This window comes from Echinops telfairi, unplaced genomic scaffold (assembly GCF_000313985.2).
Source record: "Echinops telfairi isolate 266 unplaced genomic scaffold, ASM31398v2 ScPeMD7_23;HRSCAF=83, whole genome shotgun sequence".
Classification (NCBI taxonomy): Eukaryota; Metazoa; Chordata; class Mammalia; order Afrosoricida; family Tenrecidae; genus Echinops; species Echinops telfairi.
This window is the reverse complement of record NW_022103920.1, coordinates 46,853,999-46,871,733: the sequence shown is the minus strand read 5'-3', so window position 1 is coordinate 46,871,733 and position 17,735 is coordinate 46,853,999. Positions and strand designations below refer to the sequence as shown.

Below are 17,735 nucleotides of genomic sequence, written 5' to 3'. Positions count from 1 at the left end.
CGATGTACAAATACGCTTTACACAATTGATGTGTGTATGGATTGGGATAACAGTTGTATGAGCCCCTAATAAAATGTTAAAAAAAAAAAAAAAGGTATACACGAAACATATCTTTAATACTCACATGTAATTTCCTATTATAATAAAACACCAGTGTCATGTCACACTTCTAATTTTGTTGTATGAAAAATAATGAAACAGAATGAAGTATAAAATATTCTGTTTCACAAATAATTTAGGAAAGAGATACCACTATCCATTCATTCATTCACTCATTCACTCAACAAATATTTATTGGGTACTGATTATGTGTCTGGCATACTGCTAGGTAACTTGAGCTTTAATTTGCCTCAAAATGGATATTTGTGACTCTCACTAACTTTATTTGCTTGGAGGATGAGGTTGGAAATAATGGACACCAAAGAATGAGATTAAAATGCATGGATTGAATAACAAAACTAGTAAACATGTAGATACATGTACACATGTGTGCACACACATGCTGAACATGGTAGTCGTCGCATTCTAACCTCAAGTTAATTCACAAGTGCTGACCAATCTGTGCACTAAAGGCTAGACGCTCTGGTTTCCGGGGTGCAGGCTATGTGCTGAGCCTCAGCAATGAGTGCTTGTCTATATGTACTTGTCTTCAGGTGAGCGCAAACATAATAAACAACTAATGCTCAGGGAAGGTGAAATGTGGAGATTAAACTTTTAATTTCTCTAAATCTGAACGATCCCATGTGTAAGGTTTGTGACAAAGTCTAGGTCCTGGTTGGGTCATGGAAGGCAATGGTTGATTCTTTCTTCAGGTCTGACTGGGGAACATTCTTGGCAGAGGAAACCATCAGCACTGACCGGATCAGCCCTGATGGTCTCTTTTCCAATTTTATTATCCACATTAGAGCAGGAGTCTTAAAAAGTAGGGAGAATGTTGAGGGGCCATATTAGACAGTAATTTGGGGGGGAAAGACCTAAAATTGAGGAGGATGCCTTACCAAATAGTTCATTACAATTGTCTTCTTGGGAACCAAGGGTAGGAGGAAGTGTCATGTAGCAGAGAAGACGCTTTCTCCCTGAAGCTATTATTTCAGTAATTGTGCCTGCATGGAACAATTTTATTCGTGAATGTAGATTTTCCCCACTGATGTGTATCAGCTTATGCCTTGACTTTTGGCTGTAATCATTGATTTGATTGTCCCTTAACCAAAAAGATTTGCATTTGATATCCATAGAAGCAGCTACAGGAGAAATGTGTAGGCTTTAAATACCTTTCCACATTCTCTTTCCAAAAATTGCTTTGACTTTCTAGAGAATCTTAGCGGCGTAATTTGACTTCTTATTCCCTTTGGCACACTGTAAACTCTGTCTTTTACATTATGATAATGATGAGTCAAGGTATGGAATGCTGGCTCACATTTGCCTAGGGTGCTGATGTCTCCCAGTATCATTCAGATTAGATATCTCTCTTATCTACCAATTGCTGTACAAAAGAGAAACAGCTGACAGCTCTGTTCTAGGTATTGTTACATCGGATCTGGAGAGCTTTTTTTTAAAAAAAATCATTTTATTAGGGGCTCATACAATTCTTTTCACAATCCGTACATACATCATTTGTGTCCAGCACATTCATACATATGTTGCCATCATCATTCTCAAAGCACCTGCTTTCTACTTGAGCCCTTGGTATCAGCTCCTCATTTTTTCCCCTCCCTCCCCAAGCTCCCCTCCCCCTGAACTCTTGATAATTTATAAATTATTATTATTTTATCATATCTTATACCATCTGATGTCTCCCTCACCCACTTCTCCGCTGTCCTTCCCCCAAGGAGGAGGAGGTTATATGTAGGCCTTGTCATCTGTTCCTTTGTCCACCCAACAGGGTTGTGTCCTAGGAAATAATAACAGAACGGAATCTTTCAAATACAGGTTCTCCCTGTTCAAGAGAAGAGTGCGTCAGGAATCCATTCCTATTTTTAAATATGAGATATTTGCAGTGCTCTCTTATCCAAGAAAAAAGGCCAAGAATCGAAAAATGAAGCCAAATACATGTTTAGTATTTCTGCATGGCAACTATGTCAGCTATCTAGTGTTGCTGTCTCACAGCTACCCCGGTGGGTGGCTTCAATAAGCAGACATTTATTCTCAGGAGGCTGGAAGCCAGTATTCAGGGTGCCAGTTCTAATGTAAAGGTTTTCTCTCCCTGTGATCTCTAGAGAAGGGTCTTGTCCCTTTTTATCTCTGTAGCTCAGTTCTTGGATGATCTTTATATAGACCAGTATCTAGCTTCTGCTTCTCTGCTTGTTTTACTATGCCTAATCACTTCATTGTATATATCTCAAAGGTAATTGGCTTATGTGTTAGGTAGTGTTCTCTAGAGAAACAAAACCAGGACACCTATGATTTCATAGATAGATAAATATAGATAAATAGATAGATAGGTTTATACAGCAAGAAGGAATATAATAGCTAATTAGTCCACACAACAGTACAGAGGGCTCAGTTCAACTCAATATCATGAAACAGTTAACATATAGAAAGTCTTTCAACTTAAACAGACTGTCATCCAAGGTCAAGGAAGCAGACAGAGGTGTGTTTCCTCAGGCAAGACAGAGTCTGCCCACAGGCAGCAGACAGCAGGGTGGGTCAGTAACAGTCAGTAGCATGGGAGCTTAGTGAAGCAGGCCTCAGTGGGATCCTGAAGTCAGGTGATGCACAGTGGCAGGCTCCGCCAGTCCCAAGCTCAAGCCTCAAGCTCAAAGATGTACATGCCAGCCGTGTGGTTAAGAAGGTTTCTAGGAAGCTTCTAGGAACAGGATCCATGGGTTGGCTTTGCCCACAGACAGTGCAGCATAAAGTCGAAGTGAAGAACTAGCTCAAGCAACAGTCTGCAGGTCCGAGCACCAGGGAGCAAGAGAGAAGGGGGTGAACCTTGGAAAGCCATGTATCTTGTCCTCTAATCAAGCTGTGACCTGATTAAACTGCCCACATGTTCCTATTGGCCTAGTTGGCACAATAAACCTAACTATCACAGCTTAAGAGAGACCTTACACTGAGGTGACTTTATTAACATAATCAAGAAAACTTTATTCCCAAATAGTATGACTGCCACTAGTATATGGTTTAGGATTTACAATACATAGTTTAAGCAGCATAATTCAAGCCATAACCACATATATTTATTTAAATTCTCAACAAAACCAACAATGTAAGAATCTCTTAATTTGGTGGCAATAAATACTATCACATTATTTATTATCTTTGTGATAACAATAGCAATTAAGCATTTTAATTTGTACCAATGACTTTGTTGCAGAATCTACACGTTAGTTTTAATATTATGTATATTAAATATATTTAATTATATAAATATATAATTATAAAAAAATATAATTCTAAAAGTCACATCTGTGACTATTATCAATTAATAGCAACCAGGCAAGGTATTGGACCTGGCCTGACTGCGGTGAGTGGAACTGGCTCCAGCTCACTGTTTTCATTTCTCATGATAATGCTGCAAGGTGAGCTTTCTTGTCATCATTTGCATTTGTACCACAAGAAAAAGAACCATGAGGGGTGTGAGCAACGCACTGTGTTAGTGTGGGTAGACTAGAGAAACAAATTCATAGACACATACATATGTGTATAAGGAAGAGGTTTATATACAAGCGCAATTGTACATTAAGAAAACATCCCAACTCAGTCCAGTCCAAGGCCACAAATCTGATATTTATCAGCCCATATGTCCAGTACTAATCTATAAAGTCCTCTTCAGACTCATGAAACACATGCAATGAAGCCATATGCAGGACGATCACAAGCCTGGGGGTAGAAAGTCTTTGGGTCCAGTGGTGTTGTAAGCATCTCAGCGCCAGCAGGGGTCTCTCCGTGGCTTCTCCAGCTTCAGTGGTCTGGTTGCGTCCATGCGGCTTGTCTGGCTCAGGGCACTAGGGTTGTTCCATGTGTCCTGTCAGCTGCTGTATCTCCCAGGGTGTGAAATAGTGAGAGAGTCTCTTCTGCCTCCAAGGAGGTAAATACCGGATTTCCCAGAATTCTTAGGAGAAGGCCATGCCCACACAGAGGCCTCATTGGCTGTGATCTGACTGACAGACTAGACTCCACCCCTACATTCTTAATCCTCAAATTCACAAATGATTATGTAACTACCACACGTACCCATGTACGTGTTCTACATCTACCCATGTACCCATTCTACATGTTGACTAGTAGACACTACTGTGTAAATGTCTCTCATTTATGAAGTGAGACGGATCCCTCAATCTCTTTTGTTGCATAGACAGAGCAGGCATTTGACAGTATTAATCTGACTGTTGTTTCCCAGCACAGGACAATGTTACCTAGAACTAAACAACTTGACCGAGACCAAAAAATCTTGGTTCAGAGTTCTGAAGCACCCATTTCCTTCTGTGTCGCACTTGGCAGACTTTAAAGATATCTGAGTGATATTTGGGCATAAAGAAGCTGTGAGAAAATATAGCTGACTTTATTCCATTTCAATGATATTGAATTCAAATAAGCCTTCTACTTTTCATCCTCCATACTTTTGTACATAATAAATATAATTCTCTTCTATTTCAGTTGTTATTACCTTTTTAGCCTGGGAAGTATGCATTCGTCCTTTCAGGTACCACTGCAGGTGTCTCTTCTCTGGAGAATCACCCCTTCCCACCAGAGAATGCTCGCTAACACACGCTAGCAATTATTTCAGAGAGTTTCATTGCTTTGTTTAAAATGTGAAGCCTCGCTTCCCTGACTGGGAACACTGTGCAGTGTCACTCTTCCTGGTGCCCAGTTGTGTACACTCACAGTCAATATTATCATGGCCATTTAGCTGCACGCTAGGAACCGTCTCCGCATGAAACAGCTAGTGAAGGTGGATCTAGGGACTAAGTCCTGATCATCTGGCTCAGAACTGAGCATGCTCAAATCGACTCTCTGCTGTCCATCGGCATGAAGAGAGACTGCTTGTAAATGCCTCTCTGATCTCATGTCGCACTATCCTCTCTCCATGCCCGGCAGCCTGGCTCTGTGTTTCTGCATGATGTCTTCTGCTCGGACGTTTTTGGCTTTGTTTTTTCTTCCTCTGTTAGAAGTCTTAATCTATTCTACAATAGTTCAGCGTATACTTTCTTTCAAACCTTTACACATAATTCAACATGATTTAATATCTCTTCTTTCCTTATATACTACTTTATTTTAAAAATAACCCTAAAAAACACCTACTCTAGCTCAACCTAGGAACCTGGTGGTATAGTGGTTATGCGTTGGACTGTGATTCACATGGTCAGCAGTTTGAAACCACCAGCATCTCCACAGGAGAACGACTGGGCTTTCTACTCCTATACACAAGGTTTCTCCGTGCCGGTGTTGACTCTGTGGCAACGAGTGAGATCATTCAACATGTCAGGTTCTTCCTCTTCAGAAAGCCGCAGTCGAGTCTCCTCAGGACAGTGTTTCTAGCACCCTGTGCAGCGCCCTTCCGGGAGTGTCAGTGCAGTAGATACTTGCTCTGTGGGATTGATACAATTGCAATGGTCCAGTTCAGAAATGATGTGGACAAAAAATTAAGACAGGGTCATTGGACCTGGAAAGAAGCTAGACAATCTTTTCAAATAATTAATTCAACCGACTTGTATGCTCTTGTCTTCTTGTAGGCACTGAGATCAGATAGTGTAAGGAGGAATCTCAGTTCCTACAGAAAAGCTAGCCATGGTTTAAGGCTCAGCTCAGTTACTTATTAAATCTACAACACTCTTTCTTTTAAGTTTCTCTGGGATTCGGTTTCTTCTTGAATAAAATCGAGTATTAATGACTGAGTAAAAGCATTGCTTCTAGTATTAAAAACCCTTCACATTGAAGAATTGAGAGCTTTGTAAATGCTAATATGTGTTATAAATTTTTGTATAAATCTCCAATGACGTTGGAGTCCTTGTAAAATGTAAGCGTCAATTTTAGACAGATGTGTGTTTCAAATCATGATTTATAAGTTTCTAGCTTAATGACCCTCAGCAAATTAACACCAAAAATGGTTCTAAGTTTAATTTTATAAAGAGATTGGAATTTTTTGTTTTTCTTTTTAAGCATGTGAATATAATATATCAATGTAGCATATATTAGGTGCTCAATGAATTTAAGTTTAAGGCTGAAATTAGAGTCTACTGTGAAATAAAAGTAGTAAAATATGTAACATGGTTTTTCTAGTCTTTAGCACTGTTATTTATCTCTCTCAGTGAATATTAGCCATACTAAGTATATTTATATATTGAAGATGGATGTATAAGTGTACTTATAGATATAAGTATACAAATGAAGCAAGTGTGATGTTATTGAAAACATAAGAGGGATAACAGTAACTTCTTATTACTAAATTTATAGTACTAGAATTTCATGAAATTAATTTATCTTGGCCTATTTAACACAAGATAAAACAGACATGACCTACTAACAGAATTGAACTGAATTAATGCCCTAAAGAAATTATAAATATACCTCCACAATGTCTAAACTTGAATGTGAATAAATAATCGCATATATCTTATCACTCACAACTCACTAACTCACTGCCACTGAGTCACTTCTGACTCATAGCCACCCTATAGGACAGAGTAGAAGTTTCTGAGACTGGAACTCTTTCCTGAGCAGGAAAGCCTAATGCTAACTGCAGAGTGTTGGTGGTTTCAAAATGATGACCTTGAGCACAGCAGCCCAACAGTAACTGCACCACCAGGTGCCCCACATAGACATACGATGTAAATACCAGACTCCATCTACTTTCCCACCTCCAGAGAAGCAAGTTGTCACCTGTATGTTGTAATCATTTTCTGATACCTATGTAAACAGGTGTCAGGATATAATAAATGAAAGTATACATTTAGCCAAAATCCTTACTGTTTTAAAATAAAATTAATTGCATAGTCTGGTGTGTGAGAGTTGGTTACTTTGACAGCAAAATTTATGATTGATCATTTCATAACAAAGACGTAATAGAAATAGTTGCACAATATTGCTGTTGATAAAAATAAAGCACATTTTCTGGCAATGCAGAATGAAGTAAAAGAAATAATCATGAGAAAATATATAATAATACTAGATTAAATTAAAATTAATTTCTATTTAACAAACTTTGCTTTGTTTTGCTTCTTCAATTAAAATTACAATTGTGCACTATAAAAATTTGAAAAATGCATGGTATCTAGAAGCGAAAGATACACATACATATATACACAGGGGAAAGTCACGGTTATATTTTTGACATATATTTTTAAAGGATTTATTTTTTAAATGTAATTTTTAAAATAAATTATTTTAAATAATGTGAGAGAATGAAAGAAACAATATTCAAGTTTAGGGTAAGTATGGTTAATTTATATCTATTTGTACTCATAATACTCTTTTATATTTAATTAAGTGAATAAATGACATCTGACTATAGTTGGTTTGGGAGGGAGTTAAGTATGAAGCAGGCTTTGGGAGGGTAGGGCAGAGGATAGAAAATCAAGAAAAGAAAGATAACGAGTTATGTCATGGCTTATAAAAAGCAACCATGTTAGCAGTTTGTTTATTTGACAACTGTAAAGGCCAATAGTATTTTTTATGTTTTTAGCTACTAATAATATACATGTTGTATAATCACAAATTCATTCATAATCTGTTTATATAGTGTATAATGTGTGTATAATACATATTAAACATCACATGCATTATTGAACATATTATATACATGTTTGATGAAAAACAGGCAAAATTATATTGTAAAATTATATGCTATATTTATCAATATTTTAACTTTTTCCAATAAAGAATAACTTTCCAAATTTCAGAACCTAACATTTATATAGTATATAAAGTATTTGAAAACCAAGAGACCTATCATTTATTCATTGCTTCCCTTTTGAAAGCAAATAACACAATTCTGTTTGAAAGCAAACTATGTTCTCGTATTATTCCCCCAAACATGTTCTTCACAACAAAAAGTTATAGAAGAAAGAAGAACGTATAGCAATGTATCGTTCAAGTAAAAGAGGGATCACTGTAGATTTGAGCAGAATTAGCCAAACGAGTGTGGTGTGGTGGTATAGTAGGCTGCCTTGCTAAGCACAAGACCAGCACTGCAAACCCAGAAGCCGCTCCCCAGGAAAAGGATGAGGCCGCAGAGACCTACCTGGGCAGTTCTCCTCTGCCTTCCAGGGTGGCTATGAGTCATAATCGACTTCGTAGCAGTGAATTTAGGATATACAGGAAAACTGATGAATTAAGCTACACAAAAGTAGAGATTGTTACCCCTTTTATTCATCATAATACCCAACCATAGGTCCCCAAACTTATTCACTGCCCTCTTTTAAGAAAAATAAATAAAGAAAACCCAACATCACTTGGCAATGAACAACTTTGGTACTATATAGCCCATAATCCAGGATAGTGTGGGGCTTGCCTTTTGCAGTCCCTTGAATAGTTCCAGCACCCCCTAGAGGATCTTATCACCACTTTGGGCAACACTGGTAGACAATCTACCACCTGGCATGTAGCAGATACCAAGTATATACATGAGTAAGCCGACCCGAATATCAGCCGAGGCACCTAATTTTACCACAAAAACTGCATTAAAAATGTGCTGAAAACTGGGCTAATGCATGAGTATATATGGTGATTGTTAAGTGATGGTTTCTATGAAATACTGTGACTATTGCTGATGTCATTTGTTTTCTTCAGTGGCAACAAATCTTAATCTTTAGTGAAATACTTCCATAAATTAGATGTGTATTCTAGAATTATATGGCATACCCATAATTTCTCAAAGTTATGGGATTTATGCATCTGTATATTATGTGTCTTAGAATTGCTTATCCTCAAAAACTGAACCTACTTATGACCGAGAGAGCCACAAACGTCATGGAGGTCCTAACTCATTATTTCCCATTCACGCAGCATGGCTGTGGGAACTTCGTCCGAGTCATCCAGGCGTTCAACCGCACCCATTTGTATGTTTGTGGGAGCGGGGCTTTCAGTCCGGTTTGCACTTACGTCAACAGAGGAAGGAGATCAGAGGTAGGTAACTCTGAGTTTTTCTGTTACAACCAAATAGTTTTCAAAACTCTAAAACTTAGAAATATAATCAATAACCATAAAAACGCATTCAAACCCTTCAAGCACAATTGTGTCGCATATCATTCCAATCGAGTTACTAAAAATATAGCTGCTTATAAAGCAATTGAAAAAGAAGAGAGATTTCTGAATAAAAACCTTAACAACAAATAAAGGAACATTGATAGAATTTTCTTGAATGTACAAAAAAACTATTTTTGTATACATTTGCTGCCTATAATCTTTTAAATTAATTATTTTATTTATCAAAATTGGTAAACCCTTATGAGCGATTCAACATGATGAAGTATACAGTGGATGAGGCCAGATGCCTTTACTGAAAGAAATTTTGATATGATTAATAAATTATACTTTCATTTAAGATCACTATCAGGTTATATCAGGCCATGTTAAGTCCTCTTCATACATTAGATAAAATGACATGGGGGCAATGTGAATGAAAGCAGGGGCTAATGCCAAGTCCTCCACTTAGCAAGAGGAGGGCACAGCGGTTTGCTTCTGTGAAGACGATAGCTTTAGGTACCTCTGAGACAGTTCTACTCTATCACAAGATAGGTTTTTCCAACAAATATATAGCTCATGTGCTGTCCAATGTATGGGTAGTTAAACTCTACCTGTGGTATGTGGCTTAGTGGTTATAGTGGTGCTGCTATCCTCAAGGTTGGCAGTTCAAAACCACTAGCCACATCAGTCTTTCTCCTCTGGAAAGTTACAGTTTTTGAAATTCGCAGAGGCAGTTCTACCCTGTCCTGGAGGGTTGCTAGCCCTCCCCATCGACTCACGGCAGCAAGCGAGGGTTATATTCTAAGAATGCCTTTATCCCACTCTACACTTGTTGACAAAGGGAAAGGAATTAGACCAAAAGAGGTTTTCCACATTCTTTTAGACAAATGCATTGTTTTACTTCATATAATTAATTTTCAACTTATTTTTTTCAAATTCTCTTAATTTGGTTTCATACATAACTAAATTCTAGAAAGCTCAGTTCTTAAAGAATGCCCAAATTAAATTTTAAGTAATAGAACTGTAGAAAGGATCAAATAGACCCAATGTAGTTTACTTTCCTTCTAACAAGCATTAATCTACTTTTGAATTAAAATAAAATTTTCAATATTCTCTTATTATTAAGTTTATTTATTTAATACATATAATTTAAACTTATAAAGCTTTCAGTGAATTAAGAGGTTTTAAAAACAACTGAGACAATAATTTGACCCTAAAATGAATCATTTCCAAATATGGTTCAAGATGCTAGGAACCGTTAAAGCTCTTAAAGGGAAAGTACAGCTAGGCTTTGGGGAAGAACACAGTGGACTGCACTGAGCTTGTCATTAGAACCACATGCCTGTGATCAATTGATTAAATAATCAATCTACTGCCTCAGATGTCTGCAGTCTGTTAGACACTCCACTGAGGGCTGGGCAGTCACCATGTAAGCCAACAGTAGCAGAGACACTTCAGAGCACAGTTTTCAAAGAAAATCATTCACCCATGCACAAATTGCCCACTATACACATCAAGGTCTAATTGGAAAACCTGTCCAAAAACATCATCTCCTTTGTAATGCCAGTATGGGATTCTTTTTAAAATTGCTTTCCTAAATATGAAATACTTTGGTCTAACTTCGAAGGGGAAGCATTTCCATTGAGTGGTATAATTGATTTAAGTAAGGTGAACAAATAAAGAGCCAATTTTGAAATGAAAAGGGGTTTTAGTTTTTAAATTTTATATATTTTACATATAGTCCAAAAGTCTCATCATAATACCAATTTTATAAATCTGCAGTACATACAATGGCAGGTAAGTATCGTTTATCTGCAACTAATGTTCGGAAGAGGACGTCTGGTGACACACTGTGGCCGACAGGGACCGTAAGCATGAGTAGACTATGACCCTGGTTCGGGGTTTTTTGGTTCATTTTGGTTCATTTATGTGTAGATAAGCATTTATTTTCCTCTACTTGGGGACAAAATATCTGCATGCATAAAATGACTAAGTTATGACGCAGCTAAATATTGTTGGAGATCATTCTTCTTCAATGCTAACATTGTCCTTTGTAAGGACCTTGGGTAGTACTTACTGCTCTATAGCATCATATAGCATAACATTCTTTAAATCTATTTGAAGTCAATTAGAAAGTGAACCATGTTAGGTTAGAATGCTCACTAATGATTTATTTCTGACTTTTTATACTTTTAATTTACCTGTCTTCACTGGAATTCATTTGATCTTGGAACACACTTTATGATTTTAGTTCATTTTCAGAACATCACACACTTTTATTATACCAAATGACCATTGTGTTATTTTGCGAAAATAATTAAAAATATTTATATAGGATTTCTATAGTAACCAACCAAAATATTTATTGCCACAAAAATTCTAAGCCACACCTTTCTTCAGTATACACTGCTTGTCTTTGGTTCTTAGGAAAATAAGTAAGTTAATAACAATGAAATCATAACTTCAAATTAATACATTCAAAAACAGACCCAAACCAGCTATTTTTAAAAAGATGTATCATAACTCTGCTCCCCGTATTGCTCTTTAACATTCATTGATATATTTGAAGTGAAAGTTAAATACTACAACATGCAAAGATCTTATGTTTAATCTACATATATTTCTAGGTGTACTCCCACTCTTCCTCCTCTACCTGATTAAGTTGAATGTCAACCCATGTACTCATAGATCACAATTTTTTCTATATTGAGCATATAGCTGCATTTACATCTCTTGCCTCCTACTCTTAAAAACCTCCCAGCATTTGGGTCATTTTTCTGCAAATTCTTGGATGTATCTCATGTTTGGTTGATTTTAGTAGACATCTATGTAACATTTGTTCCAATGATTCAATTTCATTTAAGTCTTTAAGTCTAACACTCATCAAGAAGGATACCTTAACATTGACTGTTCAAGAAACATTCCAAGTGACATGGAGTAGCAGGCGCATCCAAATTCCTCCTTGTACTTTTTGGAACAAAAAGTCTCCTGTTACATTCCATCATCTCTTTGATACCTTCTCTATTTTTCAGAAGAATTATACATTTTTTCTTACCGATAAAGTTCCGTGTTCTATCAATAAACTCCATGACTTTGCTTTATGTCTTCTGTCTTTCCCCTGCAGTTTCTTCTTCTTTTCTTTAATTTCTTACTTTACTTCTTCCACTCATTGTCTTTCTTCACATCAGTATCTTGGCTCTGGGAGGATTTTTAAAGAACTTCCCCCTTTTCCTTTCATCCTACTGCACTACAAAATACCTCAAATTAGTAGGCTACATTCTCTGCTTCTGTATTGCATTCCTCTGTCCTTTGTAAGCCTTTCTAGACCATCATTGCCATCCATTAACTAAGAGTGTTGAATGAATGGCCAAGATTAATGACGGGATTGACTTCTGGAATCATTATGTCCCTTCTCATAGACCAATTTATAACAATAAAGCGATAACGTTAAACTCTAACATTAGACTCCATTTTGAAATATATTTTTATATCTTGATTAGCATCTGTGACCATGGGACATTTCTCTATGTCTTCTTCCCTAATTTTTCACCACCGACTTCCCATTTTGGTGTTTCAAAACTTTATGGATTCAATTCATAAATATTTATGTACTTCATGCAGATAAAAGTAGAAGCTGCCACATCCGGATCGCAGGCCTTCCCAAACTGCCTAGCACATGAGATAACGCCTATTCTTTCTTTTTTGTTTTGTTGTTAAATCGTTTTATTAGGGGCTCATACAACGCTTATCACAATCCATACATACATCAATTGTGTCAAGCACATTTGTACGTATGTTGCCATCATCATTTTCAAAGCACCTGCTTTCTACTTGAGCCCTTGGTATCAGCTCATTTTTCCCCTCCCTCCCCGCTCCCCTCTCCCCTCCCCCATTAACTCTTGATACTTTATAAATTATTATTGTTTTGTCATATCTTACACCCTCTGACATCTCCCCTCACCCACTTCTCCACTGTCCGTCCCCCAGGGATGAGGTTATATGTAGACCTTGTAATCTGTTCCCCCTTTCTCCCTCACCTTCCCTCCACCCTCCCAGTATTGCCACATTCACCACTGGTCCTGAGGGGTTCATCTTTCCTGGATTCCCTGTATTTACACTTCCTATCTATACCAGTGTACATCCTCCAGTCAAGCCAGATATGTAAGGTAGAACTTGGATCATAATAGTTGGGGGGAGGAAGCATTCAAGAACTAGAGGAAAATTGTATATTTCATCATTGCTATACTGCACCCTGACTGGCTCATCTCCTCCCCACAGCCCTTCTGCAAGGGATGTCCAGTTTCCCACAGATGGGCCCTGGGTCCCCACTCCACACTCCCCCTCCTTCACAATGTTATGATTTGTTTTGTTTGTTTGTTTGTTCTTTGATGCCTGATACCTGTTCCCTTCGATGCCTTGTGATCTCACAGGCTGGTGTGATTCTTCCATGTGGACTTTGTTGTTTCTCAGTTAGTTGGCCCCTTGTTTATCTTCCAGGTTATAGGACCACATATTCTATATCTTTTGACAGCCGGGCACCGTCAGCTTTCTTCACCGCGTTTGCTTATGTACCCGCTTTGTCTTCAGCATTCGTGTCGCAGTAGGCTGGTGTGCTCCTTCCATGTGCACTTTGTTGCTTCTGAGCTAGATGACTGCCTGTGTATCTTCAAGCCTTTAAGACCCCAGACTCTATATCTTTTGACAGCTGGGCACCATCAGCTTTCGTCACCACTTTTGCTTGTGCACCCACTTTGTCCTCAGCGATAGAGTTGGGATAGGCTGGTGTGTTTCTTCCATGTGGGTTTTGTTGTTTCTCAGCTAGATGACCGCTTGTTTATTTTCAGGCCTTTAAGACTTCAGATGCTATATCTTTTGGTAGCCGAAAGCACATTCTTTCTTAATCAAACTTTTGATCCTTTCATTTTCGGTTCAAAATATTAATCTGTCCACGTTTCTTTTAAGATAGTTGTCAAAGATTTTATCATGATAATGTATGGAGGCCTTGTGACATGGTGCTTACTCCTGGGCTGCTAACCACAAGGTCAGTAGTTTAATCCCAACAGCTTCTCTGTGGAAGAAAGAGGAGGCCTTCTCTTCTGGGAAAGAGGAGCAGTGTCAGAAACCTGAAAGAGCCATTCTACTCTGTCTCTAGGACGACCATGAGTTGTTACCCACTTGATAGCAGTGGGCTTCCTCTGGTCAAGGAGCCCTTGGTGGCTGCAGTGATTAAACACCTGGCTATAAAGGAAAGGTAAGGTGTTTGAACCCAAGAGCTACTCCATTAGAAGAAAGATGTGGCCGTCAGCTTCCATAACAATGTGAACATGGAAATCCCTATAGGGTAGTCTTTGTATGCATCGGGTTACTATGAGTGAACCTGTGGGTTTAATTTTCTGTTTTGTTTTGTTTTTGTCATCTGATTCAACATGTAAATGTTGTTTTCCCTTAGGATTTTAGTAGCATTTTGTATGAACTTTCCATTGCTGCTGTTGTTAGGTACAAGAGTGAGTTCTTACTCGGCGGGGCACTGTATACAGCAGAATGACACACTGCCGAGGCCTGTGCCCTCTTCACGCTTCCATGCCCACTGTTGCAGCCGTTGGGCCAGTTCACCCCATCTAGGGTTTTATTGTTTGTTTGTTTTTTCTGTTCTTCTATTAGCAATAAATATTTATATCGATACATTTCCCCTCTCTGTGAAGTACCCTGACCACCATATCTCGAATAGAGCCCAGGACTCCAGTCCCTCTCTGTGCAGTAAACTTGCCTCATTTGTCCGGAGCACTGGCGCATGATCTGAAATGCTCCACCCACCCAACCAAGCCCCCCTGCTGTGAAGTTAACTCCCGTCGTCGGCATGACACCAGAGTAGAACGCCCCTGCAGGACATTCCTTCTGTCCTTTGTATCAAGTAGCTCACAGGCCTTTTGGGTTTTTTTTGGCATGGAGTCACTGAATGGCTTTGAACTGCCAATTTCTAGTTTTGCAGCCAGTCAGAAAGCACTTACCTTATGCATAGACTTGTAACATATTTCACACCGTGCATGTTTTTCCTTAACACATTATTTAGTTGTTCTGTTTTCCTTCAGTGGCCTGCATTAGATTATAAATTACCTAAAGACAAGCATTTTATCTGTTTTGTTTACTCAGTGTGCCGTGTCTAGTCAATGTCTGGCATATAGATCTCATTGTTAAGTAAATAAATAAGTAAATTATTAATGATTACCTGAATGACCAATTATCATTGTGTGATGCTTCATATAAAAATTAAATCATGACATAACATCTCATTAAAAAGTGTCAAAATTTTTATGACGTATCACCCATGTACACATTTCTCCTCTGTGAATAGTTTTCTTCTTTTGGCCAAAAATATTGTTTCTCAAATTTCAAGTGAATTTTTCATAATATTCATTTTGGAACTTCATGTTGGATCAGCCATTTGGGGAGTGTAAAGGGATAAGAACTAGATGTGTGGAGTTTAGCTCATTTAATTCTTATAGTCCACATAAACTTAACACAATAATTTGGTGATTATAAGCAGCCAAGTATAAGATATATTGTCTTGGATTGTTAATTGTTTTACTAAAAAACCATTTGTTTAAGTTATTAATTGCTACTATATTTTCAATTTTATCCACAATGAAGGACCAAGTTTTCATGATTGACTCCAAGTGTGAATCTGGGAAAGGACGTTGCTCTTTCAACCCCAATGTGAACACAGTGTCTGTTATGATCAGTAAGTTGGAACCCAAGAAATGGTGGCGGGCAAACGTAAAATAATGGAGAAAACAAAGAATGGAATTTATGACACAGTATGCCATTTTGGATGGTTGCATGAATGATAGCAAATGAGTATAGAAGTCAAAAGAACTTTTATGATTAAATTTCAAAAAAACATCTAATTTTCCATCTATGAATGTTGTTATTCCTAAATTCAACCATTGCCAAAAAGTATGTATGAGTATATATAAAATCTTTTCTAATGCTTTCATGGTTTTTTTACTACCATAAAGTATGCCAACTTTTCCTCAGGTTTTACTAATCTTCCACAAAGTTATTACAAATGGAATTTCTTCCAAATGATAGAAGCACACAGTGCAATGATTAGCCAAGTATATTCTCCATAGATTATCCAGAAGTTGATATTTAAAGAGGAGGTGATGGGAATACCAGGTTGTGTCTGATAGTCCATAAACTATCCTTTAAGTGGCAAGCCCATATTGTTAAATGAATCAATATGTCTTTAAATCTCAAGTGTCAGATATTTTTCACAGGTTCACTTCAAAGATATTCTCTTCTGGTTGAACTAAGACAGAAAATATCTGAGTTATCATGAATTAGCTTTCATGATAAATCTTGGATTTCAGAATGTTGAATGTATAATAGATGACTCCTTTTTTCCTCTCTCTAAGACAGCAGAAGAAGTGTATGTTTTGCCAATGGAACAGGCGGAAAATTAATTATTGTGTTCATAATTATCATTTTGAACATTTGTTTAGGTCATTTATTATTATTATATGTAATATCAATATAAATGTCCAAAAGCATTTAAAGGGAAACTTTTCTAGGAATTAAATTAAGTCAGATATGCCCAGAACTGACTGGGGTGTAAGCTTGGAAGTTCAGTGAGTTGTTCTATACACAGTAGGACCCGGGACCTCGACACTAATTCATTCTAGAAGTAGCATCTGGATGTGATGTAGTCGAGTTCAGAATCAATTTTTTTTTTCTATAAGAAATAACTGAAAATGGATAATCCGTTCTCGACCACTAAGTTTTTATCCTAATCTTCCCTTTTTAAGCAAAACATTATACAGAAATTTCAGAGTAAACAAATTCAAAGTTAAATAATATAATTTAAATAAGAAACACAACATAAAAGAAGTTTTTGACAACAGTGTGATCCATACCTTGAGACAGATGAGGATCTGATCTGTGGACACTGCTGAGGAGAGGAGGATGGAGAGAGAGTCGGTGTTGGGAAGGGGACTCCCCTTCCCTCAAATCCACTGGGAGCTGCTTTTCAGGAGTATTTCCCTTCTTTGCCTTTTTTCACCCGGGCCTGGCTGGCTTTCTCTTTAAATAATCTGTCGAATGTGGTCTGCTGTTGGTGTTTCCTTACCTGTTTTCTAAATTATCATTAATCATATCGATAACATGGTTAGCCAGTTCCTTATCATGACGATTCTTTTCTAAGAACTCTTTCTTAGGACCCATGTTTCCAATCTAAAAACAGTACAAAAAGCCACAAAAACTAAGAAAATTCTAGAAAAACACTTGGAACACAGCCACAAAAGGTTTAAACAATGAGTACTAACAATGCCAACTAGCATAACATCGAGTGACCGAAACACGAACTACTTTTGTTTACAAAAATCATGTGCTTCAGTTAGGATTCCTTGTTTTGTCTGAGGTCTGATGCAAGATTTTCTCCATGATTTGCATAGAAAGCCAATTACATTGCATACTGATGTGGTTGAGTACTGGGGTTCTACTGTAGTTATTCAAATTAAGCAGAGCAAAGCAAAAAGTATGTCAATTGGGCAAACTGTTAGAAAGCTTTGAAGCTACAAGGTAATCAATTACATCAGATATTATGTCTTTTC

General features: G+C 37.5%; 1 protein-coding gene across 1 annotated transcript in view; it reads left to right on the top strand.

Moving 5' to 3' along the window:
- The window catches only part of SEMA3C (semaphorin 3C), a 183,342-nt gene that overhangs the window by 92,403 nt on the left and 73,204 nt on the right, over positions 1 to 17,735 (top strand). Inside the window, exons 5-6 of the mRNA XM_004702624.2 lie at positions 8,947 to 9,066; positions 15,775 to 15,865. Coding sequence (XP_004702681.1) covers positions 8,947 to 9,066; positions 15,775 to 15,865 — 211 coding nt within the window. The remainder of the gene's footprint in view (positions 1 to 8,946; positions 9,067 to 15,774; positions 15,866 to 17,735) is intronic.